General features: G+C 34.5%; 7 protein-coding genes and 1 pseudogene across 7 annotated transcripts; 6 read left to right on the top strand and 2 right to left on the bottom strand.

The window, feature by feature from the left end:
- On the top strand, window positions 2,156-2,635 carry LOC104752755 (putative F-box protein At5g52620). The gene has a single exon (XM_010474972.1). The coding sequence runs from the start codon at window positions 2,156-2,158 to the stop codon at window positions 2,633-2,635; it is 480 nt and encodes a 159-aa protein (XP_010473274.1).
- LOC104752746 (putative F-box protein At5g52620) lies at window positions 2,925-3,861 on the top strand. Its single transcript, XM_010474960.2, has one exon. The coding sequence runs from the start codon at window positions 3,277-3,279 to the stop codon at window positions 3,853-3,855; it is 579 nt and encodes a 192-aa protein (XP_010473262.1). The 5' UTR covers window positions 2,925-3,276; the 3' UTR covers window positions 3,856-3,861.
- Window positions 7,176-8,671, top strand: LOC104726043 (cell number regulator 6). Its single transcript, XM_010444816.2, has 5 exons — window positions 7,176-7,336; window positions 7,414-7,521; window positions 7,754-7,868; window positions 7,959-8,227; window positions 8,324-8,671. Exons 1-5 carry the CDS (start codon window positions 7,334-7,336, stop codon window positions 8,522-8,524), a joined length of 696 nt encoding a protein of 231 aa, XP_010443118.1. The 5' UTR covers window positions 7,176-7,333; the 3' UTR covers window positions 8,525-8,671.
- On the bottom strand, window positions 8,754-12,901 carry LOC104726035 (F-box protein At5g51380-like). The gene is made up of 3 exons (XM_010444802.1): window positions 12,738-12,901; window positions 10,473-11,958; window positions 8,754-9,814 (listed from the first exon to the last, which is right to left on the bottom strand). The coding sequence occupies exons 2-3, from the start codon at window positions 11,642-11,644 to the stop codon at window positions 9,547-9,549; spliced, it is 1,440 nt and encodes a 479-aa protein (XP_010443104.1). The 5' UTR covers window positions 11,645-11,958; window positions 12,738-12,901; the 3' UTR covers window positions 8,754-9,546.
- On the top strand, window positions 13,164-14,384 carry LOC104726027 (mitogen-activated protein kinase kinase kinase 2-like). Its single transcript, XM_010444795.2, has one exon. The coding sequence runs from the start codon at window positions 13,239-13,241 to the stop codon at window positions 14,157-14,159; it is 921 nt and encodes a 306-aa protein (XP_010443097.1). The 5' UTR covers window positions 13,164-13,238; the 3' UTR covers window positions 14,160-14,384.
- LOC104726022 lies at window positions 14,428-15,575 on the top strand (annotated as a pseudogene).
- On the top strand, window positions 19,214-19,837 carry LOC104752735 (putative F-box protein At5g50220). The gene has a single exon (XM_010474951.1). The coding sequence runs from the start codon at window positions 19,214-19,216 to the stop codon at window positions 19,835-19,837; it is 624 nt and encodes a 207-aa protein (XP_010473253.1).
- Window positions 20,035-21,727, bottom strand: LOC104726014 (F-box protein At5g51370-like). The gene is made up of 2 exons (XM_010444768.2): window positions 20,592-21,727; window positions 20,035-20,500 (listed from the first exon to the last, which is right to left on the bottom strand). Exons 1-2 carry the CDS (start codon window positions 21,668-21,670, stop codon window positions 20,224-20,226), a joined length of 1,356 nt encoding a protein of 451 aa, XP_010443070.1. The 5' UTR covers window positions 21,671-21,727; the 3' UTR covers window positions 20,035-20,223.

The raw sequence follows: 22,064 nt of genomic DNA, 5'->3' as shown, positions 1-22,064 counted from the left end.
GGATTTAGTGATTATTATGGATAGCGTAATTATTTTGCTCATTCGTTTCTGAATTTTGCTCATTCGTTTCGTAATTACGACTCCATCGCGGTTTCTTGCCTAGTCCCGACTTTGTTTCCTTACCGCGTCACGAAGAGCCGAGTGGATTTGATTGGTCTGTGCCAGATTGTTTGTTATCTTCGCTTGAGTATGTTGATATCAAAACCACCATCTCGGGATATGGGGCAGAAGAATGGAAGCTAATAAGGTACTTCCTAGAGAATTCCACAATCCTCAAGAAACTGACTCTACGTTTGAATTATTATTGTACGGATGAAAAACACATAGTCAAGGATATCCTGGAAATCCCAAGACGCTGTATTATTATTGCTGTTTGATACCCCAGAGAAAAAAAAAAACTCGTACTAAAACTAGATGTTTGATGATACTAATAATTCATGATGTTTGAGTTGCAATTTAATCATTCATGAAAGATCCTAGCTATATCTTACTTGAGTTAATGCTACTAAAACATTCATGATGTTTTATAAAAAAAAACAAAAGATCCTACTAAAACATTCATGATGTTTGAGTTGCAATTAATCATTCATGAAAGATCCTAGCTATATCTTACTTGAGTTAATGCTGTTTCCGGATTCTATTTTCTTGCATGTACTAATAATTAGTGTACGGTACAGGTTACGTTCTAAGCTATCTCTACAGGTTACGTGGTTGACATACATAAGTATTACATATGACCACCACAATTTAAGCAAAGTTTGTACTCTACTTAATTATATATCCTACTCATAGTTCTCTCTTTGGAGCTTTAGTTCTTACTTCTTAGCTAGTAAGTACAGCAAACTATCACTTTGAAACTAGTTGTCTAAACCGGCTGTTAAGCCCTGCTTAAGTATAAAATCCAACTGAGCTCCTTCGCGTATGGGATAACTCTTCATAAGATAACTCTTTATATATAGATAATAAATAATAAATTCATAAATCGTGGAGTATATAGATAATAAATAATAAATCCATAAATCGTGGAGCAAATATATCATGAAGATCACAACATAGTTATTTCAAATGATCTTCTTTTTAATAAAAGAAAAGTACATAACATAGTTTATATTATTTATATTATAATATAAAATAAAGAGAAGTACACAATATAGTTTATATTATAGTGATTAAATTATATTATTTAATTTAAAATTATAATCGCGGAGTTATTTCAAATGATCTCCTTTTTAATAAAAAGAAGTACACAACATAGTTTTTGTAGACTTTATATTTTTAATTAATTATAAATGATTACAAATAGGTTATAGATAGGTTATAGATTAATTCATATATTAATGGTTACACCTAAATATTGGGTGCAACCTTAATTGGAGATATTCCAAATTGATAATTGATATATTAATGGTAATAAATAAAATCATGGATCTTTCAAACTGTATTTTTAGAAGATTTTAGTCATATATCAAGTTGTTTCCAAAGATCTTTAAACACAATATTAGAAATTTACTTTCCACAGATTTTATTGATAAACCATAACGTTCAATAAAAATTAGGACCATGCTAGAGCACAGATTGAATTTTGTTTTTATATTATAATTTTAAGATTTACAAACTCAAGCACGAGTTAAATTTTTATATACTCTAGCACGGAAGCTGCTGGACACACTCTAGCACGGATTAATAATTTCATATACTCTAACACGGGTTAAAATTAACAATATAAGACTTACATAATACATTTACATTTCATGAATAATATTTACAATAAAAATTATTTGCATGAATTGCATCCAAATAATATTATATACAATTACATATATAATATTTTAAAAATAATAAAATGTATTTCAACCCGTGCTGTAGCACGGTCCAAATCTAGTATAAATGTATAATAGAAATAATATATCAATCAATAACTTATACATGATTTATAATGTAATCAAAATATACTTTTCAATTTAAATAATTATAAACCAATAAAAAATCTTAAAAACATTATTAAATACATTTATTTCGGTTTTGTTCGGTTTGTTTTTTCGGGTTACGATTTTTTGTCCCACCCTTTCGAACTCTACCCTAGAGAGATTGCTCTTAAAACCCTAAACTAGAGCCTACGGTAGGTCAATCAATAATACACGATATTTGAAACTCAATGGATATGGAAGACAACTCCGATCCGATCCCGATTGACATCATTATCGAGATACTCTCGAAATTATCTGCCAAGTCCATCGCTAGGTTTGGTCTCGCATCCAAGTTCTGCGCGTCCATACTAAGCCGTCCAGATTTCACTGAGTTGTTCTTGACTAGGTCTTCGACTCGGCCACGTCTCTTATTCGCAGTCCAAGAAGATTCCGGTAACTTGTGGTTGTACTCATCGCCTCAGCCTCGAAATCCAGATAAGAACGATCCTTCTTTTATAGTAGCCGCCGATTTTCATATGCAGTTACCAATTGGATACATTGACGAAAGCAAAATGTGTGACCCTGTCTCTAGCTTACTATATTTCCCTAGTATGAAAATCTCAGAAGATGAGAGAGATGATGCGCCGGTGATATGTAACCCTAGCACAGGACAGTACGCGAGATTACCTCAAATGAAAAGGAAGAACCATTCGAGTGTTAGAGCATAATTACTAGTAGTTACTCTCAAGGATACTCTCACTTAAAAATTAAATAATAATGATAAAGTAAATCAAAGAGAGAGAAACGCTTCTCCACTAAGCATCTGAAGCATCGGTTCTTTAAGATATAGCTGTTTATGATTGGCCAATTTTTTTTTACAGATTTTTTATTTAAATATATAATAATATTATAATAAAATAATTAAAATATAGTATTTTGAGTAACAAGGAAGCAGTTCTCGGATGATGATGGTCTTAGTGATAATTGAGTTCGGTCATATACTACAATATACTACATGTTCAAGATATACTTAGATATGTGTATGCATATTAAAGGGTGCATGTTAGATAGTTGCGTTTGTTCGGTTACTAAACGAACGGTTACGACCGTAGTACTCTATATAATTGTGTGTAATGTTGTAAGGCCAAATCGTTGAGAATAATTGAGAAGTTTTCCACTTTTTCATTCTCTGTTTTATTCTCTACCATGCTTGTATTTGAAGCAATGGCTTCTGGTATAATACAAGAGCAAAACTTCAACATCGAGAAGCCTTTTAGGGTACGATCCGATTAACAAACAGTACAAGGTACTGGCCGTAACCAAAAATCGTCATGGAGAGGGATATATCCTGACATTAGGAACTGGAAGAATGTCATGGAGGAAGGTCCAACTTCGAGGGAACCATTATCCTAAAAGTCGAGGAGGGATATGCATCAATGGGGTTTTGTATTACCTAGCTGCTGGCTACCAAAACATTGAGAAAATAGCTTGTTTTGATGTTAGGTCTGAGAAACTTAGGTTTCTTGACGAAGACTCTACTACCAGGAGCATATTCAGTTGTTCTTCTCGCAGCCTAAGACTGATTAATTACAAGGGTAAATTAGGCGTGACCAGTTTGGTCCGAATCAGGAACTACGGTCAACAATTTAGTAGACTCCGGTTGCGGTTGTGGATTCTTGAGGATGTCCAGAAACAGGACTGGTTGCATCGTGAATATTTGCCCGAGAATTTTGTCTATGAATGCCGTATGTCCGTTGTTGGAGTGACTGCTTATGGTGAAATTATTCTGTCCCCGGATTATCTATGTGCTAAACCCTTCGTTGTGTTGTACATTAATCCCGAAAGAAACACTTTGCAACAAGTTTTAATCCAAGGTTTAGAAGCGCCTAAAATTAGTAGTAGTGTTTACACCTTTGTGGACTATGCAGAAGATTACAGGTTTACGTGACACAGAGTCTAGCCATTTTCGCCTGTATATGCGACCTTCCGTCTACAGGTGAGTGAGTCCATCATTTTGTTGGCTTATCAATTTTTTTTCCAGGTTTTATCAATCTCGATGTTACTTGATATCAAAACAATATTTTCTATATCCCACATCAGTTGCGTTTTTACAAAACACCCTTTATTCGTAATGATATTATAGAAATAGTCTTGTCTCTCGGCATTCTTCGTCTACTTAAACGAATTTATTTGATTGAGCTGCTGTTTTGATGCCACAGAGAAAGAAAAAAACTCCTGCTGAAACTAAATGTTTGAGTTGCAATTAATCATTCATGAAAGATCCTAGCTATATCTTACTTCACTTAATGCTGTTTAGGGGTTCTAATTTCTTGCATGATACTAATAATTAGTGTGCCTGATTCTTTGTCGTTCTAAGCTATTTCAGGTTACGTGCATGGTTGACAAACATAAGTATTACATATGACCACCACAATTTAAGCAAAGTTTGTAGTACTCTTCTTATTTATCCTACTCATAGTTCTCTCTTTTTGGAGCTTTACTTCTTAGCTAGTAACTACCAAAAACTATCACTTTGAAACTAGTTGTCTAAGCCGGTTGAGCTTGCTTAAGTATAAAATCCAACTGAGCTTCTTCGCGTATGGGATTAGAGGAAAGGTCTTACAAGCGCGAAGACCGAAAATGCAAATACATGCATGTGATCAAGTGACTCCAGAGCTAAATATTTTTTCCGAGATTTCTTTGCTTGGTTATGAGTAAGTTATATTGTGTCAACTGCGTTATAATTGTAAGTGAGTTATCTATGGTGTAAGATATAAAATGAGATAGCTCCTTAGAGTTAGATCTTTCTAGTGAAAACAAAAAAGTTAAGAAAAATGGACAACTATTTAAAAACACCAAGCTATAAAAATGTTTTTAGATTCATTTCATAAAAAGAAAGAAGTCATGTAAACTAGTGAGAAAGACGACGGTTTATTCCCTCTCCCGATGATTTATCTATGGTGTAGTGAGTTAAGGATATTTTAAGTTTATATTAATATCTATCTAAATTCTTCCCACTATATAACTCTGGCATGTGACATTTTAAACTTTTTTATATTATAAATGTTCAGAATTTTTATTTGATATAGTTAAACAGTTCGACTAAAGGTCCAACTTTTAAATTTGGATGCTTGCTAAATTAAGTTTCATGCTTATTCAGATTTAGATTTATTTTGGTTTTATTATAGTATGATTTTGAACAATTGTCTACTAATTTTAAATGATGTGCTGATGTTGAACAAACAATTTTTCTTCATTGATTGAGTGATACATATCCATTTTTCAAAATTCAGATCAAGACAAATGCAGAAAAACAAATCTACAATTATATTAATTTTATGTATTTTATGATGATCCAATACAATTAAGAAAAAAATGTGAAACAAAAATGATAGAAAAATCATAATTTAATATCTTAATAAAAGATTTCTAAATATCTATAATATTAATTATGAAACACTATCTCGACATCTTATACTTTATAACTAGGTAACAACCGGCACTAAATCGATTTAAAGAAAATTATTATCCTAAAATTAATATATTTGTGTCAAACATAATATGTAACTAAATTTTTTCATTTTTCTATTCAAACTTGCGTTTTCGTGTAAAAGATATACGTTTCACCCGTGAAATCTTTGAATGTGTAAGAGGTTTTATGATAGAGAAAATATTGATAAAATGTTACTATTTATTGCAACATGTCTTTGTGTGGTTTAAAAATCAAATTTATATTTTCTTATGTTTTATTTTGTAATCATAACAATTTTGCATGTTTCTTATGTAACTATAATAACATATACTAAATTACTCGGTAGTTTAATTATGTAATTTTACTATATGTTAGTTACAATCGGATTATAAACAAAATTTTCTGAAGATAATCTAATTTATTGAATTAATATTTTTGATTAGCCTATTCAAATCTTTTGAGTTAGTTGCTTTATTAATATTTTCTATAAATGACAAATTATTACCAAAAAAATCATTATGAAAAAATTAATGAAATTTCAAAATCAACGTATTCGTGTAATACATTTCACCTGTGAAATATGTGAACGTGGTAAAGAAAATATTTCTAAAATGTTACAATTGATGGTAATATATATATATGCGTGTTTTAAAAATCAAAATTTATATTTATGGTTTATCGAGTAACTATAACAATTTTGCATAATCTAATAATCACTCATTTTAAATATATTATGATTTTTTTGGGTACTAAGTTTATTTATAATGATAAGGATTATTGTTTCATTCCTCTTTAATAACACATAGATGAATATACAATTAGAATGTATATTCATATTCGGTTATCAATATTTCTATTTTTAATGAATAATCACACTAAATATTGAGATTAATTAGCTTATATATATATAAATAATCACACATCATGATATCCCCTAATTTGTTGTCATTTTTGTATTTATTTATGAATATATATAAATCTATGTTTATTGGAAATTATGTTTCTTTTAATGAGTTGAAGATAAATCAGGGATAATATACTTCTTTTTATAGTCAATTATAATAACTATTGAAAGCTTGTTATTTAAATTATTATGGTAATAATACTAACATAAAAATAATATTTCGTTTTTATATGATTATGTTAATAAGTTATATGTTCTTTATCTTCATTAATTATATATTAATTGATATACTTTTATAGCCTTTTTAGAATATTTTACTTATATTGATTTCTTAAAATCAATATTGATATTAAAATAAAATCAATATAAAATATTGATTTAATAAAAATCAATATAACTTTGACTTGTAAGTTCACAAAATTTTACTTTAAAATAGTATGTTATTATTTAATTAGTTTTAATATTTGATATATTTTGTGTGATAAAAGATGACATATCTAATTATTATTCAGTTAAATATTTTATAAAAAAAATATAATGACATATTAATGTAATTAAGTATAAAATTTAAGGATATTTTGCTAAAAAATGTCATGAATTCTCTGACGGCGATACATCGGCTTTTTTTCTCAAGTGTGATTCACTGTTAATATATAGAGGATTATTATTAAAAAGGTTAATTATGTTTGATTTATAGAGATAATAGAGAATTAATTATAGAGATTATTTAGTTTACACTTAATAATTTCCTAATTTGTTATATAAATCAATAATATTTTATATGATACCTTACGAAACAAATATATTTTTTTCTTCTAAAATGTACTGTTTTGAATGAGTTACTAGTTTTTGGGTAACCAGTTTAGGGTGAGTCAACGGAAGAGAAGAAGACCAAATTAGTCTTTTGAATAACTCTCTCTCTCTCGATTTGGTAACAGTTTGGTTAAAAAAAGCCTCAGAAACATCCCCTCTTCTCTTTTAATTACAGAGGAACAAGACGGAACCTTTGTTGAGATCATCACTCTTCGGTTTCTTCTCCAGATCCTTCACATGGTTCGCATCAAGATCCCTTTTTTCTTATCTCTCTTTTTCAATTCGATTTTGGGTTGATCTTAATTTTTTGGATTCAGATGTCGGACGGAGGAGCACCGTCGAGGTACGTTAAGTTAACAAAGGAGCAAGCTCCCGTCGATGAGATTAATCCCGGCGAACTCAATCAACCCATTGAGGTTTCTCATGTAATATGCCCACTACTCTACTACTGATTCTGTTTTTTAATCGATAATGTTAGTGATTTGCGCAAGAGATCCTTGACTTGTCTTCTTCGTATGATCAATTTGATTTCTATGTGTTGTGTCAATTTTAACTAAGGCAGGCTCGATTAGTGTCAATTTCTAGATTTTGACAATTCGATCTGTATGGATCTGTGCTCTGATTCTGTGTGTGTGTGTGTGTGAAACATGTCCGTAGCTAGCTGTTCACAAATGTAACGAGTGTGGCCAACCTTTACCTGAGAATTTTGAAGCTCCTGCTGATGAGCCTTGGACTACCGGAATCTTCGGCTGTACTGAGGACATGCCTAGTTGTAAGAGTTTTCACAGATCTGTCATTTTTTTTATTCATCTTTACTACAACTAGGAGCTTGGTTTCAGTTTTTGAGTCCACTCTTTTACAGTTTGGCAGGGACTTATTTGCCCAAGTGTTCTATTTGGACGTGTCTATGAGACTATGAGTGATGAGGAAACCTCGTGTACCAAAGCATGTATTTGCCATTCCATTGTAGTAGAAGGAGGTCTTACTGCTGCATCCATTGTTGCTTGTGTTCCCGGTATAGATCCGCATACCTCTTTTCTTATATGTGAAGGCTTGTTGTTTGTTTGGTGGATGTGTGGTATCTACACTGGAAACGTCCGTCAAAATCTTCAGAGGAAATATCATCTCAAGGTATAATAAAAATCAAAAGCTTCTTCCGTAACATCTAATAAATCGATAAAGAATCTGAATAATGTGTGTTTTTGTTTGATTGATTGATGGAAACAGAACTCTCCATGTGATCCATGTATGGTGCATTGTTGCCTTCACTTTTGTGCGATTTGTCAAGAGCACCGCGAGATGAAGAACCGTCTTTCTGACAACTTTGTGATGCCCATGACTGTTATTAACCCGCCACCAGTTCAAGAGATGAGTGCCTCTGTCCCGGTCTCACACCATAGCTCTGATCTTGAGATGAGGCCATTGTAGTCGTTTCAACCAGATTCAAGGTTTTTGTTTTGTGTCAACCTCATCATCTCTAAATCTTTTTATGTAAAACTGATTTGGTTTGTTTCAAACTCACATAGATGGATTCTGTTTTCAATGTATAATCAATGATTTATCCTTATCTTAAAATTAAGATTTTTTTTTTTGAATGAGTATTTATTTTTGTAATTTGAATTATTCTACTAGTTATGAATTTTTCCTATAGGTAGCTTGCTAAATTTATCTTTCTTTTGGATAAATATGAAAAACATTAAAGAATCTTTAAAAGATCGTAACACGTTTTATATTTTTATAAAAGAAATACCTAGTCTTATTAAAATAACAAAACTTTTTTTCTTATAAGTAACGATAACTACGAAATTAGGTACGCAAGTCTCTGCCCTACGTTTATTCTCTTTAGGATATTACAAAGGACCACATCAATCAGAAGGAGAAGATGATCGGAAAAGATTCTGACTTACCTATGTCAACTCCGGCGGCGGAAAGACGTGTTTCTGCATCGCTGCCATGTTTTCAGGCGAGTGTTGAAGGGTTACGTAAACGGAAGAGTTTAGTTGAAGCAGGAAGGAGAGATGTCTTCTACGGAGAAGATGACGTGGCGGATTTATTGTTTAGAGAAGAGGAAGTGGAACAGGACATGGTCATGCGAGCTTACAGAAGCAACGAAGCTATGAAAACTATACAAGATCTGAGACGAACTCGAACAAGGTTCTTTTGTTTTGAATGTTTTGACTTTCTCAAACTTTTTTTCTCTAGAGATCGAAGAACCTAAAAACAATTTTTTTCCACCTTGTAAAAAGAATGTTTCTTGAATCTTTTTTTTTTCCATGTCATTATATAAAATTGAAATTGATACTATGGACAACAATGAGTTTTATTATACATAACAACAGAACATTGCAATACATAAGATTTTACAACAGAGTAATAATGATTGATGCCCCAAGATTTATATCAAAGAGTTTTCAGGGTACATGAGATGCGAGAACTTACATTACATAGCATCATCTCTTCTTGAAGAATTTGCTGCCTCTCTTTCCGATACCGGCACCTTCGAGGCTAGATGAGAGATGAGACCTTGTGTCTGGTCTCCACGTTAGTTCTTTGAGTAGGGAGAACAAAGACGAGAGTGCGGCTGATATTTCGCTGTCTTTTATGTTCTTGCATGACACTACTCTCATGCTCTCAAGTTCTTCCCAGTGTAGAATTACTGACTCTAAACCGCTTGTTGTTAGGACTGAGCATCCTTCCAAAGAAAGAAACCTCACCCTCCTGCAAGATACAAAGATGATCAGAACCCTATCTTTTACACCTACCTTAAGAGTAAAACTAGCAGAAGAGTTCATTATTTCTAGGGAAATCTTTTCAGGGTTTTTTGGAAGTTGTTGTATTCATCAGCATACAAATCAAAGCAAAAACAAGTCAATGCTCTTCACCATTCAGTTAAAGAACACATTAGTTTCTCAGAGAAGCTGTATTTCACTTTTTTGGCAGTTAAGTGATGCGATCATGGTGTGAAAAGAACAACAGAAAAATATGGCTTCTGCTCTTTGAAGTAACCATAGTTTATGTACCAAACACACACAAATCAAAGCCAAAACAGTCAATGCCTATCATCATCCATATTAAAAACTTCAGTCAACATAGCATGGAATTGTGTCTTTTGCTAATCAAATCAAGTGGAACACCAACACCAAGTTAAAATTTTTATGATATAGTTCAGTTAAACTACATGTTACTTTCTCGGAGAAGCTGCATTTCAATTTTTGGTAGTTAAATTTATGGGATCTTGATGTGAAAAAAGACCTAAGTGGAGAACAACATAAAACTATGGTTTTTGCTTTATGAAGTAACCATTTGAATATCAATCTGTGAACTCAATAATTGAAGGTAAAGATGTACAGGGAAGTGATCTATAAAGCCAAGTTACCTGAAAGATTTAGCCAAGCTGAAAGAATCATCATCCAATCCCCAACAATCCTGAATATTAACCTTCGTTACTCCATTACACACCTTAAACAAGGCTCTCATCCCTTCCTTATCATTCAAACAACACCTTGTGAGTTGCAAACTCTCCAGAGCTGGACAAGATCCCAACAACTTCTCCGGTCCAGGACTAGAATCTATCTTTCTACAAGACGAAATCCTCAACCTCTTCAAACTCTCGAAATACGAAAGCGCAGCTATCCAACCATCATCCATTCTATGGTCACAAATACTCAATTCCTCAAGCACTTCACAACATTGCCCAATCGCTTTAACCCCATCCAAGCTACCTTCACAACCACTAAGCTCCAGCTTCACCAACCTCTTACACCCTTGTGCTAAAATCGTCAAACCTATATCAGAAACCGACGAACTATACAATCCATCTACAATCCCAACCAATCTCAACGCTCTCAGATTCTCACAAGCAGCAATACCACGCAAGAGATTATCACTACACTTATGCAACTCTAACTCCTGCAAATCCGAACAATCCTCAGCTAAACTCAATAATCCCATTTCAGTAGCATTAATCACAACAAGCTTAAGCAAATCACAGCTCCCTCTTCCTAATACCCTAACCCCTCTATCAACCATTTCACAATCCAACAAATTCTCCTCAACAAAATCCCAATTAGATAACGAATCAGTAGATACAGGAAACGAAATCGACTTGTGACAAAGCAAAATCCCTGAATTCCTCGAGGGATTCAAACACGCGTTAACCAAATCAACACTCGTAAGCTTAGGAAACCTCGAGGTAAGCCTCCCAGACATGAGAAAATCCCAATTTGAAACTTTCATAGTCTTTAAACGCCGTCCCTGAAGATACAACCACCGTTTACACACGAGCGAGACATCTTCGCTCTGAGACTCAGGAAGCTTCTCGAGGATCCTGAGGATGATGGAATCTGACAAGGAAAGTGTTCGATCGACGTCGGAGAATTCAGAAGCAGAGGATTTGAACCTGGATCTCGGTGACTGGGCTTGAATCACGGCGGAGACTGCTTGCTTGAACGACGTCGTCTGATGGTTTAGCCATGGACCGGTCCAGCTCGAGCGTCTTCTTCTCAGAGGCGATTTAGGACTCGTCGGAATCTTCTCCCTAAACGACATCGTTTTTCAACTTCACGTTGGATTGGATCTATCTCTGACTCTGGCCTCTGAGTTTTGATTTAGCGGCGGGTTACGAACTGTTCTAACGGATACAATGAAAGAGATGTTTTGGGAGAAAGAGAGAGAGAGAGAGAGTTTTGAAAGTTTATTTATTTTTTGGGGAGTGAAAACTAAATTAAAAAATTGGGGGTAATGGGAATCACGGTGGGATTTGAGTTGACTTTGACTAAAGAAGAGACAAAGATGGTGTTGTCATGTTGTGCACATCTCTACTCAAATTGTGTGGTATTTTTGGTCCACCTCACTTTTTTAACCTGAAAACATTGAATTGTGTTTGTTGATTAGCTTGATATGCGGGTTTAGAAATCTAATGTTCACCATGAACTAACACAAATTTTCTAATTTTACCCTTAATCTAAATCTAATTAAACCATTAACCACTTAGTATAAAATTTTTATTAATTTTGTGTGAAATTTATAAAAATGACACTTTTTATTAAACAGAAAGGAGTATTATATAAACTAGGAAGTGAGATACTGTTCTGTTGTTCAAATCGTTGATACACTAAAATCTAATTTATACAACATCCTTTAAACAATGAAAGCCAATTCACAGATCTTTTTAGTTACAAATCTTGATCGTTAGACTAGAGAGGGGAGCAAAAGTAATCAATCAGGAGGATGAAACTCACAAACCTAACAATATTTTACTAATTAGAAAAAGATTCATAAAACATAGAATTCAGCTATATAATAATCAAAGACTAAAGGTTATATTAAAGTCGATTACTAAAGGTTATATTAATAAAATAAATAATAAAAAAGTTATATTAAAGTCAACAACAACAATAAGCATTACACTAATACCAGACCCAGGATTGTTTCACAGTTGAGAATTGAAAAGAAGAAAACTTTCAATATAGAAGTACTAACTTACACAAATTGATGTGTATATAAACTTCTGATGACGTTTAAATACACCAAACGAATAGCATGCACAAGATATCCAATGGAAACAAGCTTCCCAAGTACAAAAACTGGAAAGACAATCAAAACGAAATAAATAAACGGTGGATATTATATGATTTAGAACCTGGAAAGGTGAACTCTTCTAATTCATGTTTGAGAGTGAAAAACTTTCATGGCTTCACTTTAACTCCTGCAAATACACAAATCGTCGACGGTTGTACAGGCGGTGGAGATGATCCATCGAAATTGAGAAGTCGAGAGAGAAAGAAAAAAAAAACCCAATTTTTTTTTTTTCCCCACCCAATCACCTTCTGACACGCTCAAGGTCCTTCTCGATCCTAAAAGACGCGTTTCCATGGGCTTTTGATGGGCTGGATTTCTTTTAGTTGGTCCATCAACGGTGATTGGGAAAATTTCCTTTTTTTACACAGACGCGTTTCCTATCCCATGTCGAAACAGGAGTCAGGAGTGAAACAACCGACTTAATTATTTAGGTCTTATAAATAGATTGGTATCGCACTGAACCATTACTACAATTGTTTCGCTTTCTTATTTGTCCAAGTAGAAGAAAAATCAGAGATCGAAACAACAAAACCTAGATTTAAAGAGAGTGTTCATAATTACCATGGATAGGATGATGAGAAAACCTCTGCGTGTAGACGAGTCTTCGTTGAAGCATGTCTCTTTTCTTGGCAGAGGAAGCTTTGGCTGTGTCTCTCACCAACGCGATTCTAACTTCCGACTCTACGCAAAGAAGTCATCTTCTTCGTTCAATCAATTGCAGGATTTCCAAAAAGAGGTTAGGATCATGCTTCGTTTCCGCAATCATCCACGCATCGTCCAAGCCTTAAGCTCTGTTGTTCACTTATCCGCCCCACCAGAACAAAGATGTCACATCTATATGGAGTATGCCTCCAAAGGCACTCTCTTCAATATCATCTCCCGGTTTCGTGGGAGGCCGATGCCTGAGAATATGATCGGACGCGCCGCTTTTATGATCCTACAAGGACTCGACGCTCTTCACTCAAACGGCTACGTTCACTGCGACCTCAAGCCAGCCAACATCCTCGTCTTCCCTTCCACCACTGTTGGAGAGCCATGGGATCTTAAGCTTGCTGATTTCGGTTTCTCTAAAGAGCCTTGTACGGATTCTAGGTCGTTGTTTCATGGTACGGAGCAGTACATGCCGCCAGAATCTCTTGGACCGGATGGAGAGATGGGATCGTCGACCGTTGATATATGGTCTTTAGGGTGTATGATTATTGAGATGTTTGGAGGTTGTCCATTGAATATGCGACACTGTTACATGTGGAGGCTTCCAATACTTGTATCTCCGGTGGCAAACGACTTCTTGATGCGGTGCTTGGCTTTGCAGCCGTCACGTAGGGCTACTGCGGCAGAGCTGTTGAGTCATCCATTTGTTGCGCAAAAAAACTGTACTGTTCCAATATTAACAGAGATGCCTCCGTATCCTTTCTTAAGGCTTCCTCCCAGCATAATGAACAAAGAGATGGAAGAATATGCTAGACTTGGAGTTGTGATTTGAAGACCTCAAGCTTTTTTGATTAACGGTGGAGAGATGAGCCCGCAAGAGAAAGGAGATTCATGTGACGGCGGCTGTTTAATTAGGTTTCCATAGTTTAATTTAGGTTCGGTTGAGTTTGGGCTTTTAACTGGTTGCCCCATGGTGTTAGTTTTTCTACTTGTGAGTTTTTCTTTTCGTTTGGTGTGTCAGTGTGCTTACTAGTTACTCCTCATGTTTGGGCGATAATTCGTTGGAGTAACTGTAATATCGTTCATCCTTTGAATATAAAAAGGTTATAGTTTTTAGTTAGATTTTATGTAATATCGTTCCCTTAAAGACAAGTAAATATATATAATATAATGTCTGAAGTTCAATCCTCTCTGCAGCTTCCTGTTTTAGACTTAACACAACCAATTGAGTCCTCTGTTCTGTCTTCTCTCTCTCAGGCTTGTAAAGAGTGGGGATTCTTCTATGTCACTAATCATGGAATCTCTAAAGAGATGTTCATCTAACATGTTCCTTGTCCAGAGATGTTTTCAAAGTTCCTCTTGAATCGAAGCTCAAGCTTGGTACCTTTCCATATACTCCTCGGTACATCGCCTCTCCTTATTTCGAAAGCCTTGTTATCTCTGGACCTGATTTCTCTACTTCTGCCAAAGCTTCTGAAGATGTTTTGTTCCAAGATCATCATAAACCAGAGTTTAAGGTTGTCGCTACAACATAAATTCAGTTTTTTTTTTCTCTTTTTATCTATTTTGTGTTTGACATCTCTTTATTTGCTTGACAGTGTTACCTCTCCTCTGTTTTTGTTCAGTGAAACAGTGCAAGAGTACGGAGCTAAAATGGCGAAAGACTCATCAAGATTCTCTTGATGATGACCTTAGGAGACGAAACAGGGAAGAGATTATACCAAACCGAGTTTAGCAACTGCCATGGATACTTAAGGCTAGTGAACTACACCCCTCCACATGACGTAGAGAAGCGAGAAGAGCTGGTTGAAGGTCTCGGTATGCACACGGATATGAGCTGCGTAATAGTCTACCAAGATTCCGTTGGTGGACTTCAGATGAGGTCTAAGGAAGAGAAATGGATCGATATAATCATATAAATCCATCCGAGGATCTCCTTGTTGTTAACATCGGTGATATTATGCAAGCATGGAGTAATGGACGGCTGAGATCGCCTGAACATCGAGTTGTATTGAGAAAGTTGGTGAACAGAGTCTCTCTGGCGTTTCTCCTCTGTTTTGAGGATGAGAAAGTGATACTTGCACCTCAAGAAATCGTGGGCGAGGGAACCTGTAGGACCTACAAGTCGTTTAAGTGTTCGGAATATTTGAAGTTCAGACAGAGTAATGAAGTAGGCAAGTTTGAGAAGATTGGTTACACTGTCAAAGACTTTGCTGGACTTAAGCTGGCTCAACCAGATGATCCTTAGAGACCGCACCGGTGTTTCGGTTGAGAGATCACTTAACTGGTTCCTGAAGGAGAAAGGTAAAAGAGCATACAGTTGTTGTGAGTGTCATGCAATATCATATATTAACTAGTGGAATCCAAAGCTACTTTTGGATTTACATTTGTGTATTAAAATTGTTCTGAGTCTTTCTATTACCATCTAAAGTAATGCTTGAGAGGCTTTTCTACATGTTAAATTCAATGTAGGAGTACTTGTCAAAGCTAACATCATATTCAGTTTAAAATGTGGACAAAGAAGCATAAGAGTGACCCACAATGATTGTGTCCTGAAAAGGACTTAAGCAGAGCACTAAACACAACTTCTTACCCAAGATTTTATAGTTTGTCTAGACCAATTTGAATTATACAAATTGTGTAAGGGTCTACCTTTTTTTGTTCTTTTTGAATTGCTTCAGCACAACTCTGTCTTAGTTAAATTTGCTTTCACTTCAAGATAATCAGTATTACTATATAGTAGAAATTGGAGCAAAACCAACTGACAACGAGTTTTATAGACGCTTAAATATCCGGAAAATCATGACTAAATTATTCTTCACTGAGGCTTAATGAGCAAAAATGACCAAATCCTTTTTCTCTATGGACGTCAAGGCCAATTTTATTATCCCAACAGAGCTTTTACCCTCAACCTTTCTTCAATCTCTTGTTCTCTCTGCCTTTGCCTTTCAGCAATTGCATCACACTTAGGCTTCTTCCTTTCTACGTTTCTCAGTTACTGCAGACACGTAAGATTTAAAGAGTCAAACAATAATATCTAAGAGGCATGGAGCACATCAGATGGTGTTGCATATTCATGAAAAGAGGAGCTTACCTTCACGCTTACGAGATTCCTCTTCTTCTTGAAGCTTTTTTATCCTTTCCTCTTCAGATTTCAAATGATGTATCTGCTTTCTCTTAATATTCGTTTCTTGTTTCCTGTCTTGAATCATTTGGCCAATACACTCCTCTTTCTCTTTTCTTAGCCTCTCAAACTCAGCTTGTCGAAGACTAATCACCCTCTCTTGGAATATCTCCTGCAAACAAAATTTAATTTTAGTTACTTGACAATACAAACTGCAAGAAGTGATTTCTACAAATAACTTAACAAAGCCAACTGACCTTATTATGCAACATTCTGGCCAACCTATTCTTCTCCTTCAGGTCACTATCTTGAAGTTCCTTGCTGCGCTTGACCTCAAGCTAAACAATATAGTTTGGAGTATAATTTTATTAAATTTCTATAGTACTATAATAATTTCTAAAATTTTAGTTAGATTACAGAATAACATTAAATATTAGATATTAATATTCAAATTATTTAGATCAACATAAAACAGAAAATTTGTTTCAACGAACAATGATTTGTTAGTTGTTGCTGAATAGACAAATATACATAGAGTTCAAAAGATATGACTATTTAAATAGACACATCTATTAGAACGAAAAGTTATGATGAAATATATGAATAAAATATATTGAAAAAGACACAACTTTATAATAAACAAATACAACTGTTTGAGTTTTAAAAAAAAACAAATAAAACTAATTTTTTACAAAAGGTACTACGAAAAGTCGCAACTGTTGTTCGCATTTATTCAGATTGTTATTATTATTTTTAAATATTAAAATATTTTTTTAACGAAAAGTTACGATAAATAGATGCAACTGTGAATTCTATTTTAAGTTGTATTAAATTTCTTTATTGCTATAATCATTTCTAAAATTTTTGTTAGATTATAGAATAACATTGAATATTATATATTAATATTCAATTGTTTAGATTCAACATAAAATGGAAAATTTGTTTCAACGAACTTGTTAGTTAGTGATGAAGAAAAAAATATAAAGAGAGTTCAAAAGACATGACTGTTTAAATAGACACACCTATTAGAATGAAAAGTTGTGATGAAAAATATAAATAAAATATAGTGAAAAGACACAACTCTACAATGAACAAATACAGCTGTTTGAATAAAAAAACAAATAAAAACAAAAATATTTACGAAAATGTAATACAAAAAATCGCAACTGTTGTGTCTACACTTGATTATATCTAAAAACTCATATAAACTGCTTTAAATAAGAAGGCATCTTTATTACCATATTCAAAAGTCAAATCCTAAAGCTCGCTATATAATCTATCTAACTCTTGAGAAAAAACTGTAGGTATTTTTATTAAATTTTTATATATAAAACTAACTAAAAGTTGTAAATTAGATTTATCATTCCACAAATCTTTTGTTAAATCAACAATTGGCCGGATTTCTTTACTTTTAAAAGAATGAATGCTAGAGAATAATTTAGAGAGCTGTAAAAACCGTTAAGATTGAAATTTTATATTATTTTGTGTCATAGCAAAAAAATGAAAACAGTTCAAACAGACAAATATATATATTTCAAAAGATACGAATATTCGAATAGACACAACTCTACAATGAACAGTTGCAACTTTACAAAAAACCGTTACAATGAACAATCGCAACTTTTTATAAAACATACAATTTTAATTTTCTACAATTTTTTTTGAAAATTATTCAAAAAGTACGATTGAAAAAACATAATTTATGGTGGCATTTATTGGGGATGCTATTATATATAGATTTGGTTTCTCAAAGTCAGTTATTAAAATAATCTAATATTATATAAATTTGGTTCTTAAAAGTCAGTTATTATCATAAATTACTTATATAATAAGATAAATGAATTTAACCAATCTTCAGACTTGGAATTTGTAAAGTTTGTTAGAAATCCTTACATTCAAGTTTTATATAATAAGATAGAATCTGACCAGAAAGTAGATTTTCTCTTCTTAATTTTATTACGACTAAATAGGAAAGGAAATCATCATCACATCTACGTTCAGAAAAGGGAATTATGATATTAGCATACAAAACTTTTTAAGTGTACATTATACGTTAGAAGTCTTACATCATTACATGTTAATGTTAATTAGGGTTAACAAATAGGAAAAATAAAACAAAAAAAAAAAAAAAGAAGAAGAGAGAAGACGCATAGAGGAACTCAAGTCACAATCATCCTATACATCACAGCTTCTCCGGGGTGATCATGGCCGGGAAAAGATCCTGCAATAATATCAACACTCTCCCTCTAGATCTAAAGGTGGAGATACTCATGAAACTTCCGACAAAGTATCTGGTGAGGTTCCAATGCGTCTCGAAGCAATGGAAAAGTATAATCAAAGACTTCATAGTCATAGACACGATCGTGACTCGGTCGTCTTTGACTCAACAACCATCGCGTGATCTCCACTTCATCTTCAACCGGCATCATGCTTATAACTATAATACTACATCCGTCTTCTCGTATGTTCATGACCCTCATCAATTTACAAACCAAGAACAAAAACTCTACCACGAGGAAATCTGTGGAAGAACCTTCGGCAACAAAACAAGGTTTCAATTTCAATACGTACGCGGCTTGGTCGGGATTCGGAGATCATCACGTTATATTAATGATTTCAAAATATACAACATTACAACGAGGAAAACTATTTCCTTACCCTGTTCACCCCAAAGGTTGTCATTCTACTTATTAGGGTACGACCCTTTGGAGAATCAATACAAAGTAGTGTGCCTAGCTAAACAAATATCATATCTACAGGAAATGTTGTCTTCTATGCCTTGTCAAGTTTTCACATTGGGAGATCCCAATAAGAAGTGGATGGATATACAATGCGGCATTGGAAGTCACTATCCATCTGGAACTCCAGTTTGCATCAACGGGGTAATCTATTACAAAGCAGTGATAAGGTATCCGAACCGGAGTGATGTTTTGTTGAGTTTCGATGTTAGGTCCCAGAGATTTAATCATGTTCAGGGTCCCGATAACAGGCTGATTTCCCTTGAAAATTCCACTCTTATAAACTACCAAGGGAAGTTAGCATGCATATGTCGCAATAACACCTTCTTCAACAAGGATGTGGATATGTGGGTTATGGAGAATGCCGAGAAACAAGAATGGTCCAAACTTACATTTTTAGGCATGCTTCAAGGTTTAACAAGTCGGGTCAGAATTGCGAAGGTCACTCCTCCTGGTGGTGAAGTCGTTGTAGTCCATAATGTAAAGTGGAGTAAGCATGCATCATATGTTTATTACTATGATCCGAAACGAAATATTCCTAGAAGAGTCGAAATCCAAACTACAATTTCGTCACAAAGATTAACCCCTAGTAATCACTTTACAGTGTGGCCTGTGACGGATCATGTTGAAAATATCACGTCTTTGTAATTCGTTGCATTATATTAGTTGAGAGAGTTTTTCCAATATAACTTATCTGCATGCTATTTCTTTTTTATTGTGGTTGATTTGCGATGACTGCAACACAAGTTGTATCTGATCTAAGTTGATAGTTTTTTCTTTAGAGATCTAAAGTAATAACTCAAACAATGTTTTATGAAATCAAATGCTGAAGTTGAAATTTAGTATTGTGAACGGCAAGAGTTTTATTACTGTACATAACAACAGAACATTACCTTGCCATACATAAGAGTTTGGGACGTATTATTTTGTAACAGAGTAATGCCCCAAGGAAGAAGAAGATAACTAAGGTTTTGGCTATATCAAGAGTTCTCAAGGTACATGAGAATGTGAGCACTTATACAAGAACATGATGTTCAATGTAGAACACTCTTCTTGAAGAATTTGCTGCCTCTCTTTCCAATTCCGGCACCTTCAAGACTCGATGAGAGATGAGACCTTGTGTCAGGTCTCCACGTTAGTTCTTTGAGAAGCGAGAACAAAGACGAGAGCGCGGGTGAAATTTCGCTGTCTTTGATGCTCTTACATGACACTACTCTCATGCTCTCAAGCTCTTCCCAGTGTAAAATCACTGACTCTAAGCCGCCTGATGTTAAGACTGAGCATCCTTCCAAAGACAGAAACCTCACCCTCCTGCAAAGAGAAAGGAGTTTATCAAAAGCAACACTCGAGAAAAGAAGAGTAAACATATATACAAGGAAGTGATCTAAAAGCAAAGTGTTACCTGAAAGCTTTAGCCAAACTGAAAGAATCATCACTCAATCCCCAACAATCCTGAATACTAACCTCTGTTGCTCCATCACACACTTTAAACAACGCTTTCATCCCATCCTTGTCATTCAAACAACACCTCTTGAGTTGCAAACTCTCCATAGCTGGACAAGACCGCAACAACTTTTCCGGTCCAGGACTAGAATCTATCTTTCTACACGAGGAAATCCTCAACCTCTTCAAACTCTCAAAATACGAAAGCGCAGCTATCCAACCATCATCCATTCTATGGTCAACAATGGTCAATTCATCAAGCAGTTCACAACATTGCCCAATTGCTTTAATCCCATCAAAGCTACCTTCACAACCACTAAGCTCTAGCTTCACCAACCTCTTACACCCTTGTGCTAAAAACGTTAAACCTATATCAGACACTGATGAACTATACAATCCGTCAACGGTTCCAACCAATCTCAAACCTCTAAGATTCTTACACGCAGCAATGCCATGCAAGAGATTATCATTACACTTGTGCAACTCTAACTCTTGCAAATCAGAACAGTCCTCAGCTAAACTCACTAATCCCAATTCAGTAGCGTTAATCACTACAAGTTTAAGCAAATCACAACCCCCTCTTCCTAATACGCTAAGCCCTCTATCAATTACGTCGCTTTGCAATAGATTCTCATCAAGAAAATCCCAATTCGACGAATCTGAAGGTAAATGTAATGTAATCGACTTGTGACAGAGCAAGATACCCGAATTGACCGGCGGATTCATGCACGCGGCGTTTGTCAAATCGACATGCGTGAGCTTGGGGAACCTCGAGACAAGCCTACCGGACAAGACGAAATCGAAATCAAGAACCTTTAGAGTCCGTAGAAGACGACCCTGGAGACTCAGCCAGCGTTTGCAGACGAGTGAGACGTCGTTGTTGCTCTGTTGTGAATCAGGAAGCTTCCTGAGGATCTTGAGGAGAAGAGAATCGGATAAAGAGAGAGTTGGGTCGACGTCGACGATTGGATTATTGAAAGGCTTGTCATTTTTTGAGGGTTTGATTTGGTTTTGGAGATGGTCACCAAATTGAGACATTTCTTGTTGCTTCAGGCTATGTCTCTTCTTTAACTGATTTTGCGCGTCTTTATTACTTCTGTCTTAACCCAGAAATAGTGATTCTTTTTGGACAACGACTTTAGATTTTGAGTCTTCGAGTTTCTCGGTTCGGGTAGCTCCGGTTTTGGGTTTATACGGTTATGGAAGAAAGTGGTGTTCTGATTTAAACCGGAAAAAACAAAATTTGATTCGGTTTGGTTTTATTTGATTCGGTTTAGTGTCTAACAGAATTTGACATCTGTTCGGTTTAACAAAATTTAGTCTTTAACAAAACAAAAAAAAAAAAAACAAAATTTGATTCGGTTAACTGACATCTGTTCGGTTTTATGTTATTTCGGTTTTGGTTTTATTTTGGTTGTTTTAACGGTTACAA

This window comes from Camelina sativa, chromosome 2, assembly GCF_000633955.1.
Source record: "Camelina sativa cultivar DH55 chromosome 2, Cs, whole genome shotgun sequence".
Classification (NCBI taxonomy): domain Eukaryota; kingdom Viridiplantae; phylum Streptophyta; class Magnoliopsida; order Brassicales; family Brassicaceae; genus Camelina; species Camelina sativa.
The sequence above is the reverse complement of the archived record's forward strand: the minus strand, read 5'-3'. Positions and strand labels throughout refer to the sequence as shown.